Here is an 18,492-nt window from a genome sequence, read left to right as displayed (position 1 = left end):
GCCAAGCTGCTGGGCAGCTTGCTTCTTTAAGGAAGTCAGCAGAGAGCAGTGCTATAGAATAAATATCAGCTCAGCATAACCGTTACCTGAAATAGATGATATACAGGCAGGAGAAATGCTTAGGCATGTAAGTAATAAAATCCTACAACTCAAACTGGAATACAATAGGAACAAATAGAGTGGTAAAAAGGGAACAATGGACAAATGCCTAAGTGAAAAGATGGATCCTGTTAGTAATTTCTGACTCTTTAATCTACCTGTCCCTGGGTTATTTGTCACTTGGTATAAATGTGCGTGTTGCTTTATGTTGTCAGTGTATGATATCTAAGTAACATTTTGGACTATATTGCATAAATGATGTCCCCATTTTGGCTGTACTGTATCACTGCAACACACTCACTATTTTAGCATTCCTGCTTGGATTCCACATTGAAGTTCGCCAGCTACATGACTTTCTTCCTTCATTCATTTTGTCATCAGTGAAAATTAATTTTCTTGTATTCTGCCCTTCTTATCACTTTTAGATAAACAGAAACCGTCTGCTGGGTAGTGACTCACTGAAAGGAAATGAACATTCCTTCTTACTGCAAGGTGATATTAGCGACAGCAAATCCTCCCATGACCTTATTTATCTATCATTTACTAGTCAATTCACAGTTATGTGTGAAGAGCTGTGATTTATCCTGTGATTATCTAAAAACAGGTTAGAAAACATTGGGAGAAAACGATGGCTGTTTTTTAGGGCTTCTCTTGTATGTATGAAAGCTGTTGGGGATCTGTTCCATATTTTGCAGAATTATGTCTGTATTTAGACATGCTATTTAAACCAACATATTAAAATTAGTCTTCTTAAAAAAAAAAAAAGTGGGTAGGTTTTCAAAAATTCTGGAAACCCACAGCTCTCATTGAGGTCAATGAAATCTTTGGGGTACCAGACTTTTCAAAAAGATGACAAATGTCTTTGGGCTGTAGTGAAAAGGAGCTCCAGAGACTTAGTGCTGTAGGCATTGCCCATCTACTAGAGCAATTACTAACAGAAAACAATCTGTGCCAGAAGATCCCGTTCTATTATACAGCTCACTTTGCATTAAAGATTCTATTCAAACTACTGGTCATGTAAAAATTATTCAGACTATACGAGAGAAGTGACTAACAGAGTAACAATCATTCTTATTGCACTGGAGCTGCAAACTCCTTGTTGGATGGGTTGTGACTGAGAGGTATTTGAGATCTAAGGGGTGCTGTCAGAACACATTAACAAACCCAATTTTGCATTTCTGTCATCATATCAAGATATCTTTGGCTCACTCTCTTTGGAAAGAGCTAGTGTTTCAAAATCCTGGGTCTGGAAAATCTTGATAACTTCCATATTTTTGGCGGCTACCTTTTAAGAGCAGTTAGGATTCATTCCCTAATATTTTTCAAATACCAAGACATATTTTGTGGAAAGATACTCTACAAATGCAACAGCTTTGATTCCTAATGAGTAGTAATGCTATCAAAGATTAATGACAACAGCTAGTTGTTTGGTTGGTGCCGTAAATTAGCCAAACTGTGGGAAGGGGGATTAAAACAAAACAAAAAATAAAGAAAGAGGGTCCATTTTGGTTTCAGTCCATAATGTGGGGAGATTGTCTATGACATTTACAAAAGGCAAAACTTCATCTCTGTTGTCCTTGTATTCAAAAGACTCAGATCCAGAGGAGGCACTGGGGAGAAACAGCTTGTTCTGCATTACTGTCCATCCACTATCTAACAGCCTACGTATGCACCTCAAAGAAGCAAATAAAGCTTGGAGCGTTTCTCTAAGCAGGCTCAATCTGTAAAATGGCATCTGCCCCATGACCAAGCTGTGAAACTACTCCAACAACTGTTCAGAACCTTAAAACTGTTTTTGAAATAAAGAGAATGAGTAAGTGAAAACTTAATAGGAAGTTATTTGTACAATTCATGTTTATGTGTGACAAAGTGAATACAAGAGAATTGGTAAAATGTTAGTTCCAAGTAGGTGACAGGAGCTACTGTACTACAGTAGTACTGTAAGCATTTAATTTCTTGCAAATAATAGATGTTTGATTTTTTTGTTTAGTTCAGCATTATGCCTGATATGTGCTTAATCCACAGTCAAAAAAGCCAATGGAAAGCTTTACAGTGTCTCAACTGTTGGTCAAGCAGCATATGTGCTTTAATTAAAATCAGCTAACTGTTGAAGCCAGACTAGTTTTTTTCCTCTGTTTGGGTAATAATTTTGGAGGGTAGTAATTGGAGGAGGTGTTCATTTGTAGACATTCCCCAATATCTCCAGCAGTTCAAAAGTATCTGGTTTACTAAGGCTTCTATATAATACGATAAATTACAGAATAATTAGCAAGATAATATCACAAAGAACACCAGAAAATAGTGAGGAAGTGATTACAGGAATGACATGGAAATGGATTTGGCATGGAAATACACATAGTTGAAATCTACCTTAAATTCTATAAAGATCAGGAAATTTAAATTCAGTGCAGAAGATCACATAAAACTGAGCATGATGCTAGCTACTGTTCTATTGCACTGGGTTTATTCAATATGTGTAAATGTGTATTATTTAGTCATTAAATAAATCTTGTGTTCCTTCGCTATTCCTTCAGCATAATACACATGTTTAGTTCAGAGTTAGTGCAGAAGAGTGTGGAGTTAGTGCAGTGCAGTTAGTGCAAATCAAGCTCAGTCTTCATGCTTTTCCATAGCTAGCGCTGAGTTCAGAGAAGCCGTGAACTGAGACATAAACACAGTCACTCAGGCACCTGGGTGTGTGGGCATGCTTTTCTGTGCCCATATTGGAGATATTTTCCCAGCAGAGAAGGGAAGGAGGAGTTGAGGGAAAGGAGATCCCAGGTATTAAAAACCAAAACAAACAAAATTCTTTCTTGAGGTTGTACTTATTGTTTGCATACCCATCTGACTGGTAATAACGCCTAACTCTCTTCTAGTTAAAAGATTTTTTTACTGAAAATGACATAGCTCTGGCAGAACACATAGAAAAAGTTTTTGAGACAGCTGTCTAAAAGGCATGTGGAATCTGACTTTCCCAATTGCTTATAGTTACTAAAAAGTGCAATAACATTGCCGGTATGGCACATTAATTCAAACTGTGCAGATGTACCACATTGTATTGCAATACCTCTTAGCTCAAGATGTTCATTGCTAAATTTGATGTCCAGAGGAGTGCAACAATGGACAATGGAAGTGCTTTAGTAGAGGTGAAAAAGCGCATTTCCCCCTTCTCTTAATTTGTTTACTAAAAATTCTGAAAATATTAGTCCTAGAGAAGAAATGTCGCTGTTTAGCATAAATATAAAATTGGCTTGTGTTGCTGTTGAACCTTAAATGCTTTAAGAATGCTTCAGAAACAATGGTTTCTCCCTCCTTACCTCACAGCAGTCCTGTTTAACAAGCGCTTAATTAGGCCTAAACTGTTTGCCACTATCCCAACATTACAGGGCTCAGCTGTTAATAGAAGTATTGGAATATATGCTAAAGGAACCATATGGCTTTGCAAATCAGGGAGGAATTTATTTAGTAATAGAATTTTATTTAGAGGTTGCTCATTAATTCGTTAAATCAGCGTTTGGTTACAAGTATTTGCTTAAGTTTATGCAACATAAATTGCATACAACTACAGCTCAAATTATTTCTTATGAATAATGTATTTGAACAAATATAGGCCTTTAATGTGTTTGCAGTTGATTTGTAGTCATAATTTTTATGTCTGAGCTCTCTTTCAAGTTGTTTACTCGTTTAGGTTAGAAGTAGGATTTTACATATCTCCAAGTATTTATTATGCAATTTTCAGGGTGTATGATTTATTGCTTGAGGTGCTTTTTTGTTCTCCTTGAAAGTCACGGCGAGTCCACTTGCCTAATAGCCTCCTGAAACATTTACTGTGCTTGAGTTTACTGTGCAGGTAATGGAAAGAGAAGTGTATACTGATGAAAAACATTTCTCTGCTTCTTGTGCAAATATTAATTCATGCAACGGTTCTGCTGTCATCTAATAAACTCTTTTGCATTCCTCCTATATGACAATGCGTGTGTCTAAATATTCATGACTAAACAAATAATAGTATGCATAGATTGGCATCATTCAGATTAAAGAAGTAGAATAAACCATGAGAAATATTCCAGGAGGAAATAATTTTATTGCAAAGTCATGTTTTCTGAAACAGGAATGTTTATTTCAGATCAGTTTCTGAGAAACTGCTGGAAATGCTGCTGTTTCTGGACCGGGATGTCCTGGTGCAGCCCGGCTTACCTTCACGCTGGCCCTTTTGAGCTGGGATGGACTCAGGTACTTCTCTTGTTTCTTCTAACTGATCCATTTCAAATTGTGGTAGCTTAAGTTTCTGCTCACCACTCAACCCCTTGCTCATTATTCAGTCGCCCAGAGTCACACATGTCCCTTGAGAGAGACAGCTCAGGGATAACAAGCCCCTGAAAATGAAATGGCTGTTTTCTGTTTCATTGCTTTGCCCGGGCAGCAGGATTTTAAGGCAGCACAGGTCTGCGGACTGGATGGCCATCACCAGCTCTGCATCCAAAGGGCTGCTCGTCCTCCTCGTGAAGGACAGTTGCCGTCCCTGCAGCCCCTGTCCTGGAGTGAGAGCCCCGTGGCTGTGACCAAGTGAGGCTCACCTTGTGGGGAACCTCAGACATTTCCAGGAGGTGTTGAGGCAAACTGTGCTTGGGCCTCTCAGGGGTGGGAGTGTAAGGGATAAATGGAACAGCAGGCTTTGGCTGAGGAGTGAGGCTTCATGTGTTGTGCTCTTACACCTGGTGTGTGTGCACAAATGGTGCTGAAAAGGAGGCATTTTTCCTTTTGTGTTTCTATCCATGTCAATCAATGAGTGCTAGGCATATGCTGTACAGGGGAAGAAACAGCAATTAACAGGCAGGCAGGGAGAGCTGAACATGGGAACACTGTCCAAGGCAAAAAAACCCACCATCTGAGCTCCTTGTTACGAGCCTTAGGCTTCATTTAGGCTCAGGTCCGGGGCTGTGCAGTTACAAGCGCAGCACAGCCTTCCTGGAGCAGTGCTAGCCCTGATGAGCACATGTGTCACTCTCCACGTAAGATATGAAATCAAAAGCTGTACAGCTCTTCAAAGCTTTCACACTGTCTTCTGAAAAGCTACTTAGACAGAAATGTGCTGTGCCATTTTTATCTGTGCTCTGCTTTGTACTGTCATGGCTGTGTGGACTTATATTCTGATGTGATTTTTCCAGTGCAATTTTCCTCTCCTGGTGGAGGGTTAAGCCAGTCCTTAACATGACTAGCTAAAACCAAAAAAATGTTGTCTGTAAGGATGCTGCCTATTAATATGCCTTTTAATTAGTACGTCCTGGATCTATGTTCACGAGTTAGAATTTCAGTTAACCTCTTTGGCTGGTGGGAGATCTCTCTCAGTGCGAGTGAGGGTGGAAAGCCAAACGGTGGGGGCTCTGCAGCTCTATTCCCTAGCCCCTCTGGTCTCTGAGAAAAATGACTCATGGATTGGTTTCCACGGATCAGTGGCCATCATCCTCTGTGAGGGGACTTAATTGCCAGGACAACTGTTGCCAAGACAGACTGGTTTTCCTTGGAAACAATTTCAGTGCATTATTTCTGTACAGCGAACCATCTCCTGTATCTTATTGTTAGACCCATGTGAGAAGCTATTGACGTTTTAGCTCCGGGTGGAAATTAGGAAACAGTAGGAAGGGAAAACAAGCCTAATTATCAAAAGGGAGTTTGCGGTCCTACATGGATCTGCACAAAGTTCATGGTCTCTCAGACTGTACATGCACTCTGCAAACATGGGCCCCAAAACCCAGCATTGGAAGCCTCTTCAAGCCCTGAGATCAAAATTAATTCCCAAGCTTACAATTATCTTTAAAAATATTTGGTTATGAATAAGGTAAGGTCCTTGGGGATATTCTGTATTGTAGTACATGCTATAAAAGTTCTTACAATTGAGTACAGCAGCTGTGATCAACAGCCTGCGTGTGCTGGAAGCAACAGATTCCACCACCTCACCTGACCTGCAAAATGCTGGTGGTTTTTGGAACAGCTGACATGCCCTCAAAGGACCTCTCTGTTCCCTTCGAAATTGCTTGTGAGTTTTATATCACCTGAAAGATTGCCTTAGCTTCGCTTTGTTAATGGTATAGTGTTAATGGTATATGTGCAACAGCCAAGGATCCCTCTTGTTAGAGAGACTTTTAAAGTTTATGATTCAAAACTTTATCATTCCTGTATTAGTTTCCAATTTTTTGCATGAAATACTTTTGGTTCAAGTGGAAAATGTCTTTGATTATTGTATAATATTAGATAATATTCAACTGGATGGATGTAAGCTAGTTAAATGGATAAACTATTCTCCTGAGAAATACAGAGCAAACAAATTTAACACTGTTCTTGCTGTCCACCAGAGGTCACTTACAGGCCACCTTATTCATTATTGGCTGTGCTTTCACTTGCCTAGTTAGCATCTGTTGTTTCCAATATCAAGTACTGCTGGATTAGCTGTGCAGATGCAGGTCCTGAAGACCCTACTAATGACTTTGAATTTTTTCTAGAATGATTAACATTAAGAAACAGAAAGGCAAAATCCTGTTGAAACAAAAATAATGAAAAAATGTAGGGACTTCACTGATCCCATAATCTCAGTAGGTAATCTCAGTAACTACAGAACGCTTCACAAGCTTTGCTGTGTATATTAAAGAATTTTCAGTGCGAACAGACTCTACCCTGTATTACTAAATGTATGTAGGATTCTTATCTGGATTCTTATCTGCTCAATCTTCACAAAACGTTTCTTAATGTGCACTTAAATTGAGAAGCAAATTGTGTTTACAGCTTCTGATACTTCAACTTTATGTGAATCTCAGCTGTTGTGTTCTTGTGGAGGCCTTTGCTTCACAAATTTTTGTTGCAATGTGAAGAAAACCCTTGAGAAGTCTTTACTTGACCGATCAGTTGTCAAATGTGAACAACTCATCCAACTTTGGCAAAAGATGCCATTATGCATCTTTTATTGCAGCTAGAGTGAAAAGCTGGAAATCAGACATGGTGCTTTAGGAGCCCTTAAGCATCAATAAAAACGCCTGTGTTTGAAGCAATCTGAACAGAAAATAACCCCATTCCATTCATGTTTCATTTACAGCAGATGAAAGAAAAGCAAAGGAAAAGGGTGATAAGGTTCCTGTTCCTCCAAGATGAATGAAGGGCAGAAATTCCCCATTAGTCTATAGACCCCATTAGCCCAATAGTTAGATTGTGTGCTCTGAACTTTGTATGAAAGGCATTTATTTTTGTTTTTTTACTTTTGATGGCAAGATTTAACCACTTCTTGCACAGAGCAATATAGCACTGAACAGTTCGGCACCATACACCCACATAAGCATCAGCATATTTTTTGTTTGATTCAGTTGAGTAAATATCAAGGAGTAAACTGTGGTTTTATCGTGAAGCACTGTAATTTATCTTTGTATGTGGGTATGCTGGAACAGAAAAAACCCCTGTGAAATCCTCTGTCTCTCTAGCTACCTGATTCTTCTGATATTGGGACAAGATTGTAGCTGCTCTCAAATATGTAGGTGTAAATATGTCATTATTTTATACTGTGCTTAGTTTTCCAGTTGCACTAAGGAATGCATTCTTTGCAGAAGTCAAACAGAAAGCTGGGTGAGAAGTGGCCTGGTGGCTGGATTAAAGACTTTTCTTGAGTGATGGATGGCCCATACATAGATACATTACAAATGTGTAAGTTCAATTCCCTTAAATCTATATGAAGATGAAAACAGAAGTTGTTTGACTTTATAGTCAAACTTTTACAATGTAGGTAAAGCAGAACAGCTGACTAGGGACAGTAAGAATAGCATCTTGATGTTATCTTCTTTCTGAATCTCACGCTTTTAAAGCACAGATCTCTTTTAGCTCAGGTGACAGGAAACTCAGTCAGCAAATTTTCAAAAGAGGAGGAGAAACTCGGTACGTGTGTTCTTAATAGTCAGTACCTCCAGTGAGGGATCCTGTATGAATTGTGAACTTTGTCTGAATCTCAAACAGAACTTCCTCTGAGTTAAGCAGGTTGTTTGGGTTTTTTTGGTCTGCTCTGCTTCAGAACTGTTTCACTCTCTTACAGCTTCTGTAAAGATTATATGCTTGGTCTTGCAAACTCTAAAGTGCAGACTCAGCACCTCTGCAAAGTCTGTTTTTAATAAGAAATGGGAATATTTTTTGGTTTATAAGCTTAGGTCCAGGTTAATATGCAGACATGAAAAGTTTGAGGGAGCAGAAGGTGGTAGAAAATTCTGTTTTGTTCCAAGTTTGTCAGCTGTCTGGCCCAGGACAGAAAAATAAATTAAAGAATATCTGACTCTCATTAATGTCCACTGGAAACTTGCTGGGATCTGCTGATTTAGGTCTTTATTTTTATACATAGACATGAATTCAGAGTATTATACATGCTGATGCTTATGCTGCCTAATTTCTACCATGAACAAAGGGTGAGACTCTGTAATAATAATTACAATATTATTCCCATTCCTACTTATCTGTGTTATTACTACGGCATTGTTCCTAGTCTGTCCCGCTATATAAATTCCCTCCTCTCCCACAAGTAGCTGATACTTGTACCTTGCTCTTAATATGCAGAGCGGACACAGGACCTCCAAAGATTTTCTCAGTCATGAGGGTTGACTCAGGGTACTAGCCCAAAACAGGGAGCAACTGTTCAGCTGCATAGTCTTTGTGGCAGGCTGACAAGTGAAAAGAAATAGATGAAGAGCTTCAGCTCTGCCCATCCTTCTTACTGTGCAACAGTACGGATGCATGGTAGGTTACACAGGCAAGGGATAAATCACTACTAATTCAGAAGTAAAAGATCCTGTGCAGGACAGCTTCCACTTTATATCTGTCTAAGAGCTCTAATTAAATTCACTGTATCAGTACCTATTAAGAATGGTGCTCCGTAATGCCCGGTCTGAGGTTTTTCTGAAACAAGGTTATTCCTAGGGTTTTGTTCTTCAAAAGTCTTTAATCCTGACTCTAGTTGTCTCAATGAAAAGTTTGAAATACTTTGTAAACTCCTGGCTTGGGGATAAGAGCACTCTGTTGGTCTGACATCAAAGTGAATCAATGAGCTAGCTGTGCATTTCTATCCACTGCTTTAGCCATATATTCTTTTGCAAGTGTCTAGAAGTTGTCACCCTGCTATGCTGTGGTGAAAATAATTGGATATAGTTCCAACTTCTGTTATTCCCATATGATAGTGCTGCTGGTGAAGAATACTCAAAACTGATGGCTCCAAAGGTAAGTTTGAAACTTCAAAAGCCAAGTGTTCTCACGTGCTGAGCCGCTTGCATCTCCAAGGAAATCTGCAGAGAGCTGCACCATATATCAAAGAGCAGCCAGGTATAATACCATTCCCCCAAATGAGTGGTATGCAGAAAGAAGGTACATTCAAGGATCTAAATCGTGAGGAACTCGGTACTCAAACTGGGAATCAGGACAACCAAATAATTCTGGAGGAAGGGAAGGCTGTATAGAAATAAAGGAGATAGAAAATGAAATTACAAATCCAGTGAAGAAAGACATTTAATAATTTGTGAATACTAAGCCACCTGCCCTTATGATTTTTATTTGTCACTTGATGCAGGAATTTACAATAGTCCTGTAGGTTTGGATACCACATATAAACATGCTGGGTTTGCCGCAGCTTAGTAAAATTTCTACTGTGTGATAAAATATGTTTCAGCAAGATGGTGTCCTGACCTGGCGAGAACCTAGGGTTGGGGAAATTGCTGAGAAATCCTATCATCTGCTTCATACTTCTGCTTTTGCAGGCAAGCAACCCTCAGGGAAGTTCAAAAGAGATTCGACAAACCAGACATTTTTGTGGCTTACAAGGTTACAAGATGAGCCCTGGATGCCATGTGTTGAGAGCAGATAGATACCACATGTGGTTCTCGGCCAAAATAGCAAAGGTCAGTGTGGAAATTTCAGCTTCCTATTTAAAAAAATAGATCTCTAATTCCAACTCTCTGTTTAATGATGTTGGCTCTGCAATGTTTTTATCAAATCATGGCTGACAAATAGCACTGCTCTGGACTGATGTTTTAATTTTATTTTTACTGAGACTAAATTTATTCTAGCTCCTGAACAGGAAAGATACAAAGGCAGCCTGAGCCTACAACATCTCTATCTGATGCCATCACATCAGAGAACAGCCCCAGAAATGGCTTCTTGGGAACAAAATCACTCCTGACATTGCTGCAAGGTTGGAGAGTTTGAATTGTTTTTTGCAGCTGGAGATGTCTAACAGACCTTCCTCTGGGTGAGGAAATTTTCTGCAAACAGAATTGCCCAAGACATCTTTTCCTCAGAATTTTATTCTATGTTGTTAATTTTGCAGAGCTATCCATGGCAATATCCCACACGCTATTCTTACTACTGTACTTTTCACATCCACACAATGGTCCCGTAGCCAGCTGGACAGCGCAAGCTCTATCGAGAAGTTTATTCTAATCACTAACTGTCTCACTAGCATTATAGAAAGACGAGTAGTAAGTGATTTACTTATAAGTTTAAAGATATATTCCTTCACCCCATATTGTTTTTCCAAATCCCACATCTCTTTTTTAAACATAAGTGGGTATGTTTGAGTTGGCTGAGTTTTTTCCAGGGATAATTCAGAGTACATTGCAGGAAAGGCAGTCACTGTAGTCAAGCAAGCCTCAAATATCCTTTCGTCTCCTAGGTTATTCAAAAATTAATCAATTGACTGAATAAAGGGGAAAAACCTTACAGTCAAAACTTTCAGTGCCTGCAGTTGTTCTGATTTTTTGGTTGTTCATTTGTACTGTAACACAGCCAATGTCTGTCCAAGGCCAGGCAAAGAGCAAAGGCTCACTCCCAGAATGCCATATGCAGTACCTGTAAACAGGGGCGGTAAGATTGAGGTAGGCAATCATTAGGATTGTGCAAGACAGAGGTAAGCCAGGAAGCAACCTCTTCCCAAAATAAAGCACAAAATTACAGCTTTTAGTAGAAATGTAGGGGATTTTTTTTTTTTCCTCTTGGCAGGCTCGTCCTCATGGTAAAAATCCAGCAGGTTTCTGTTCCATCTCTTCTCTACTACATTCTGTTGTGCTGGCTGTCAGGGAAGCCAGTGGTGCGATAAGAGTTTCACTGTGTACTGATCAAGTAAAGGTGTTGGTAAGTAAAGATCTCTTTTGCTGGGATAAGTATTTGACCATACTGAGGCCGTGCAACCCTCGCAGGTGCAGACTTGCCGGTTAGAAAGGACTTTTGTAGGCTGCTGTACCGGAGCGTGGCAAGCTGATGAGGAGGACTGTTAGCAGGATGCAATCTGTCAGTTTTATTAAAAAAATTTGGTCCCTGAGCATTCCCTGTATAAATGTAGTATCTGCTTTTGAGGAGCAGTTTCCCTAGTTTTTGACTTCAATAGGGCTGTCCTGTGCTGTCAGACTCTCGGGTTACAGGCTAATGACTCCAAGCTGCCACCTCCAAGACGAGGTCTGGAACAAGGACTCCCTGCTGCCTCTTCCAGGATCACTTCCCTGCTGTTACCTGCATTGGGTGAATTATGTCCTAAAGCACGTTTTATGGAGGAACAAAACAATTACCCGAGATCTATGCCTTTAAATAGGACCTCCAGAACTAGCTACCTCCTAAATATAAAAGTTTCATGGCATCTTTAAAGGCCTAGTTCTGATGTCTCCGCTGAGAAAGTCTGCAACTATGTAAGCTTTGGGACCTGAGGACTGTCATTACATATGCACTTTGTGTGATTTTCCATGTGGGATTCTCCATCTTCTCTAAATAGAAATATGGATTGCAAACCCTGTTTTTTCTATTTCAGCTCCCTAAGTTTTACTCCATTTTTGTGAGAAATTTGGAACATTTTACTTTTTTATCTAAACCATTGTTGATGCAAATTATCATTAGTCTCTTTGGGAAGTGATTTCATTGCTAGGAAACCCTGCCACCGATTTGCCAAAGGTAAACGGGCACTTTGCCTCTCCTAGAATAAAGGATCGGGGTGCTCAGCTTGGAAAAGTTTGGAGGTAAATAGATCTTAGCTGCTGGCAGGCAAAACCAACAAAGTTTTGTGTGAGGTTGATTCTCTGTAGGGAGAGGACTTAACATTTTGTTTTCAAGTTTTCTTTTATTGTGCCATTATTTTGAGCTTTGTCTTGCTGCTTTCATGGGAGACAGCAGCAATGTCAACTTGCCTGGTATTGGATAATTAATATAGTACAAAAATTCAGCAGAAGGAAATCCTTAGAGGGCTGTTAAGAACTGGCTTGAGTCCATGAAGCTGGATAAGAAGTATAAACCAGGATTCAAATTTTGTTATACTAGTTAGCTAAACACCTTTCCTTATTTTATTTTGGTGTATGCCATTGCCCCAGATTTTGATGTGAGCCTAATGGAGGAAGCACAAAGAAGTAGATAGAAAAGCGGCGCTTCTTAAACTCTGCTTTTTATCCTAAGGATAAGGTCCTCACAGTAATATGCTAGTGATTTTACTTTATATTGTACTTTATCAGATGAAACACGACAGGGGAAGCTGCTCTCTGTGGGTAATCTTTTCTGAAGCTTAAGGTAAAGAGAAATAATTGAGGTGACTAGCAAAATTCACGCTGGATTTCATTTTCTCTCCTTGCCCCAATCTGTCAACCAAATGGTGCTTCCTTAGGCTTGTTTCTCATTTTAACTGGTAGAACTGGGAGAAAATAAGGCCAATTGATTTTACTATGTGGCTTATTTACCATAAAAGTTTGTCATCTCATGTTTGTGGTAGTTTCATTTTATTTTTTATCAGTTAAGCACAGACTACATGGGACATGATTGCCTCAAGTTTGACCCTTATATTAAAATCAAGGACAATTACTGTGGTGCAACTTGTCAGAACATCATGCAGAGCTTTATCTTATGATGTTACTGCCTGTTACTGTTGTTCTGCTCAGAGAGGGCAGCAAAGTATTGCAGATCTGGGATCCAAGAGGACTTCGGCTCTGAGGTGTAATAGTGAGGAGGAAATATATCTTATTAATATACAAGGTCTGAAAGGAGAAATTGGGAGGCAATCGGATCATTACTACTTAAATGCACTTAAGCTTTGTGTGCTTTAAGCTATGGGTGGAGTGGAGATGCTATCAAGAGAAACAACCGCTTAATCACTCTAAGCTTAGACATACAGCAATCCTGATAGCTGTGGAAAGAAGAGTCCCAGCAGAAATACAATATCTGGAAAGTTCAGGATTCATCCCAAACTGGAATGAGTCATTTGGCATGAAGAGAAAGGCTTTAAATTTAGACATTCAATGAACATTGAAATAGATTTGCAGCATGGTGAGATTGATGACTCTTGTTATATTAGTTATTTTCATTACGCCTTGAGATTTTCAGGTTCTTATAAGCTTGGTTGTTTCTTTTCTGGTTTCTGTACATAAAGATACGATCGGAGGCTAGGTGAAATGGTTCAGACGCTATCCCTTGTTTCTTGGTCTTTTGGCTGAAGATGGGAGTGTATTTCCTAGGCAGCGTAGGCAACTCTTTCCTAGGCAATCCTTTAAAATTGTGTAGATGGAGAAATTTATGACATTACTGTGCTTGATTTGTCACAGATCTGTGGACTTAGCAATGACTCTTCTTCAGCCTTTCAATGCCTTGGAACTTTGGCTTTCACTGTTGATGGTAGTAAGTTCAGTGAACACAGATAAACCTGAAGAGAAAATTTATTCCTGCCCAGTAATTCAGTGCAGTGCTCCTGCAGTCAATGGCTTACCAGGCAAAGATGGAAGAGGTGAAAAGGGAGAACCAGGTACAGAGCTATGACCATTTAGCAGTATTGTATTTTTGACACTCCTTATCATCCCTTTAGTCTTGTTTCATGCCTCTTTCATTCTTTCATTTTGTCTTTTTACTTCTCTCCTTTTCTTCTGCCCCACTAACTTTTTGTAGGCTCTGCACAATTTCAAGAAGCTGAAAATGCTTTCTGCATTTATAATGCTACTCTAGGTACTGGGCTTTTAATAAATAAAAAACCCCAATACATTTTCACAGCAGCCCATAAAACAGAGATGTAATGAGATCTTAATCTGATTGTACCATTTGTACTCTGAATCACTTACAGAGTTTCCTACGCTACCCTACTAAATGATTATTGCTTTTTCTTTCCAGGGGCCAGCTCTCAAAACCAGAAATCCTGCTTGCTAGAGTTGGCTACAGATCTGATGGTCATAACTTGATTGCTTCATACTCACTAAGTCCCAACAACATTCCCCCAAGGCACAATTTGTCAGGTAACTTTTTTCATGCACTGCTGCAAACAGCAAATAGATCAAAAAGTACTTTCTGTCATGTGGTAGAACCAAGTCACCTGCTCTCCCAAGTTGCCAAATCATAGTTTCTGTCCAAACGCTTAATAAGTACATATGGAATAGTATACTTTCTCACCATATCCTGTCTGTGTTATCACGTGTATACCACACATCTTGGAATTAGATAACTGCTTGTCAACCTCCAAGCAAACTCCCATCATTACCAATACCACTTTATATGAACTATGACATAAAATTTCAGTGGCATGTATTGATACTCTGTATAGACATCTTCTGGTACACATAACCTCAGTATGCCCTCTGCAATTTCATGGGTGAAATAAGTAAAGCCAGCTCTATCATCTGTTTCAACAAACTACTTCAGAAGTATCCTTAATCTTATGATTTAGCTCATTTTCTAGATCATATACTGTGATACGTGATTGGATTACAGCTGAATTATATTAGCTTTCGGGTATCAAAGCATGTGTAGCTCTGCAATAACATGAGACAGCATTTATTTCTTTGGATTTTCAGTGCCATAAGTAGTTGTAGTGAAGAATTTTTCATCAAAGTAATGCATTTCCTATCAAATGAAGCTTTCCACAGGAACAATTCAGTTTTCCAGGGGGGGAGAGAAAGAAGTCAGTGTTTGGTACTGTCTCTAAGCACTAAGAAAACATAGTGGGAGAAAAACTTAGAAAACATTTAAACAATTTTATTTTAAATCAAATTCTAGGAGGACTGAGAGGTCTACAGGGTTTCCCTGGAAAAGTGGGACCTCTGGAAATAAAAGGAGATTTAGGTCCAAAAGGAGAGAAAGGAGAAAAGGGAGAATGTGGAAGAAATAAATTTCTCATGTTTCTATAATCTGGTTTTCAAACTTTTAGTATATTTTCAAAAAAATATTTGTGTTAATGTCCGGTATTCTTATAACATCATTTGAGGAAAGGTGTGATTTCCAGAAGTGTGAGGAGCAGAAAGATAAACTGTCTGTTACGTAGGAGATGAGTTGACCAACATAACTAGGGGAAAAAGGTAACAGGAATGAGTCATTAGTTTATTGTTGTCTGTGAGTGAAAAAATAAACCCTCTATCTCATCTTATAAACAACATTTTTCCTGTCATTCTTTGTCTGTTCATGTGTGTTTTACTTCAACTTGAATTAATTTAAAAATGTTTACATGTGTGTTTTGTCTTTGAGAACTGGGTTTTTCCCTCTGAATAGAAGATGACTTTGCCAGCTCTTAGAATTCTAAACCCACCCAAGTGTTCATCCCGGCCAGGGATAAGGCTCTCCCAGTGGGACAAATTCCCATGGAACAAATCTGCAATGTGGCCTGTGGTTTCTGCTCTGGAAACCAAATAGCGCTCTCACATGGCATCAGGTTACAGGAGAGCTAAGCATCTCAGAGACGGTTGTTGTGCAGTCTTTTTAATATAAATTACTAAATTACACCCTTATCTCCTAGTTGTAGTAACTGATGACCTGCAGAGACAAGTAACTGCTTTGGAAACAAAAGTACAAGTTTTGGAGGCTGAAGTAAATAGATACAAAAAAGGTAAGGTCCAATCATTGATTAGTTTTCTTTTTGGCCTGGTAAAATGGACATGCTTGTGCTGGAGAAGGGACTGAAAGCAGTAGGTTGAAACAAATATTACAAATTTCTCTTCTGTTGCTCATGGGAGATGTCATTAATTAAATGCTGTCTCACTGAATATGTCCTTCCTGAACTGACCTGCCAAACTTTAAGGATAGCTTTGCCAGCATACAGGGCAGGGGCTTTGTTACATGGACTGCAGGAATCAGCTACTGTTCTCTGGGTGCTTGTGCTTTAAGCATTGCATTGCATTTCTCTTTCAGCCTCAGTTCTAGATAATTTTCTATGAACAGACAACGATTGGGATGCTGTCTGCCTGGCCCTGGCTGCAAGTAATTTCTCAAGAAGTACTGTGTGAAAACGTTCAAAGAATGTCTCACCAGTACACTACTAGCGCTGGTACAAATGCCGTGCTAGGAAAAGCACAAGGTCCATCGTTGTTCTTAAATTAACTTGGGAGGAAATGACGTAGGCTGCAATTTACCACGTCACGAGCATCAGCAGAATAAAGTTATATAGCTCCGCAGCGCCCGCTGGCCATCCTTCCAAGGGGGTGTCTTCCCTGGAGAAAGCACAACTTTGAAGCCATAGCTGTGCGTAAAGCCTGAAAGTAACCTGAAATTGGGGCAAGAAATTGAAGAGCACGGAGAGGCTGAACAGCTGGTAGCAGCAATCTCTTCAGCCATCCCCCTTTTGTCCACCTGTGCTCATGTATCAGCACCCTAGAAGAGCGTGTCTGAAACCATTGTGGAGGTTTTACCTGGCACAGGAGTGTAGCGGGTGTTCCCCGCCCACAAGAGCAGTGTGCTGGTACCATTCCCATAGCATCAGGTGAAAATTTAACTATGCGTACGTCCCAGTTTTTGTATCATTGTTATAAGGTGGTAGACTCCCTTCACGCTAATCCCAGAAACCTGTCAAAGACAATAAGATAAAATAACTTGCCCATTAAAGACAGCAACTGTGTATCAAAAGAATCGCTGCTAGCAGTTTTATCTGCTAAATGAACAAGAGCTTCACTTTCCATTGGCTTTTCATGAAAGCCTGTCGAGCATGTGAGCTATATATTCCTACTTCTCCTAAGGTAATTCATATTTTCTGGAGAAATACTCAGTTTCCCAGGCTTGCTAAAGCTGTCCCTATGTCTCCTCTTTCTGCTCTGTTGCTTTAAACCCTGAATGTCGTTAGAGACCCTCAGCTTTGGTTTCTGTGATAAAGCTGATGGGTACAGAAGATCTCCTAATAGCAGCTCAGTTTCTTTGTATGATTTTAATTGATCTGTGATTTTTGCGTTGAAACCTAGCAAGCTATTTTGTCATGCTTGCAATTTGAGTGTGAATTCCCTCCGGTCCTGATTCAAGAGCTGTAATACTATATGAATTGGAAATCAAAAACATTAGAACAAGTCTTGTGATCCAGTTTCTTGCGAAATTCCCGTTTTCTTTAAGTGTGGGCTTGATATTTCCAGGTGTCTATTTTTTTCGACTTCTATTGGATTCTGCTGACTACTTCAACAAATTGTCTGTTCATATCTGGCATTAGCTACCTCTGAAGTACAATTGTGATATGGATAAATAACTACAGCACGATCATTTTTTGGTATAATACAATAATGTTCACTTTTGTTTCTAGCTCTGATTTTAAAGAACATCAAGAGTATTGGTGGAAAAAATATTTGCCTCAACTGGAAAGAAGATATTTTTGACAACGGAAAATCCCTTTGCGCAAAAGCTGGAAGTGCACTTGCCTCTCCTAGGAATGAGGCTGAGAATACAGCTTTAAAAGACTTAACAAGACCTTCAAAGCAGGCTTATATGAGGATATTTGATGAACAGACTGAAGGCAGGTTCATGTATCTGAAAGGAGGGGCTGTAACTTACAGAAGCTGGACTGCTGGAGAACCAAATAATCTAAAAAATGAAGACTGTGCAGTAATACAAGACTCTGGAAAATGGAATGACTCTAATTGTTCAAATTCATGTGCCTTATTTGTGAAGTCTTGAGCTGATGAGTCTAAGAAAACCCAAAGTTTTTGCTCTCAATTATGTGGTTGCTATAGAAGTTTGTTCCCATAAAGGTGGCCTGGAGTAACCGTAACCAGAGTGTATTTATAGTTGTTTTCTCTTTCACATTCAGGTTTGAATCTCCTAATAAAATACAGATTTAATTTTTTCAATCATTAATTAAATTGTGTTTATCATAGTGGTAGTAAGGCTAATAAGTTATGGCATGCTCAGCAGGCTGGTTGTTATACCTTCCTATGAGTTCCTCATAAATGGGAGAAGCATTTTTTAATAATCTTGAAACTAATTAAAAAATTTTATATATCCTGTCTTCGAGCTGAGCTGCAAACTTGGAGAGCTTACTCTCCACATGTCGCTTCTGATATGTTCTTTTATCATGTAAACAACGGACAGTGCGTATACAGTCCTATGTTATTTCAGTATTCAGTGATGGCTTTGCTCCTAGCGTGCTTTTACTCTAGTTCTAAAATTGACTGATAATGATCACTTAGA

At 39.3% G+C, this 18,492-nt stretch overlaps 1 protein-coding gene across 1 annotated transcript; it reads left to right on the top strand.

The window, feature by feature from the left end:
• Nucleotides 1-4,486: 4,486 nt before the first annotated feature.
• LOC104259206 (mannose-binding protein) lies at nt 4,487-17,979 on the top strand. The gene is made up of 9 exons (XM_009814530.2): nt 4,487-4,665; nt 9,297-9,336; nt 9,870-10,010; nt 11,110-11,241; nt 13,711-13,876; nt 15,115-15,206; nt 15,266-15,344; nt 15,848-15,937; nt 17,609-17,979. The coding sequence occupies exons 1-9, from the start codon at nt 4,487-4,489 to the stop codon at nt 17,977-17,979; spliced, it is 1,290 nt and encodes a 429-aa protein (XP_009812832.2).
• Nucleotides 17,980-18,492: the final 513 nt, after the last annotated feature.

The sequence above is a fragment of the Gavia stellata genome, chromosome 9 (genome assembly GCF_030936135.1).
Source record: "Gavia stellata isolate bGavSte3 chromosome 9, bGavSte3.hap2, whole genome shotgun sequence".
NCBI lineage: Eukaryota > Metazoa > Chordata > Aves > Gaviiformes > Gaviidae > Gavia > Gavia stellata.
Note: the sequence above shows the minus strand (reverse complement) of the source record. Positions and strands in the feature narration are given on the sequence as shown.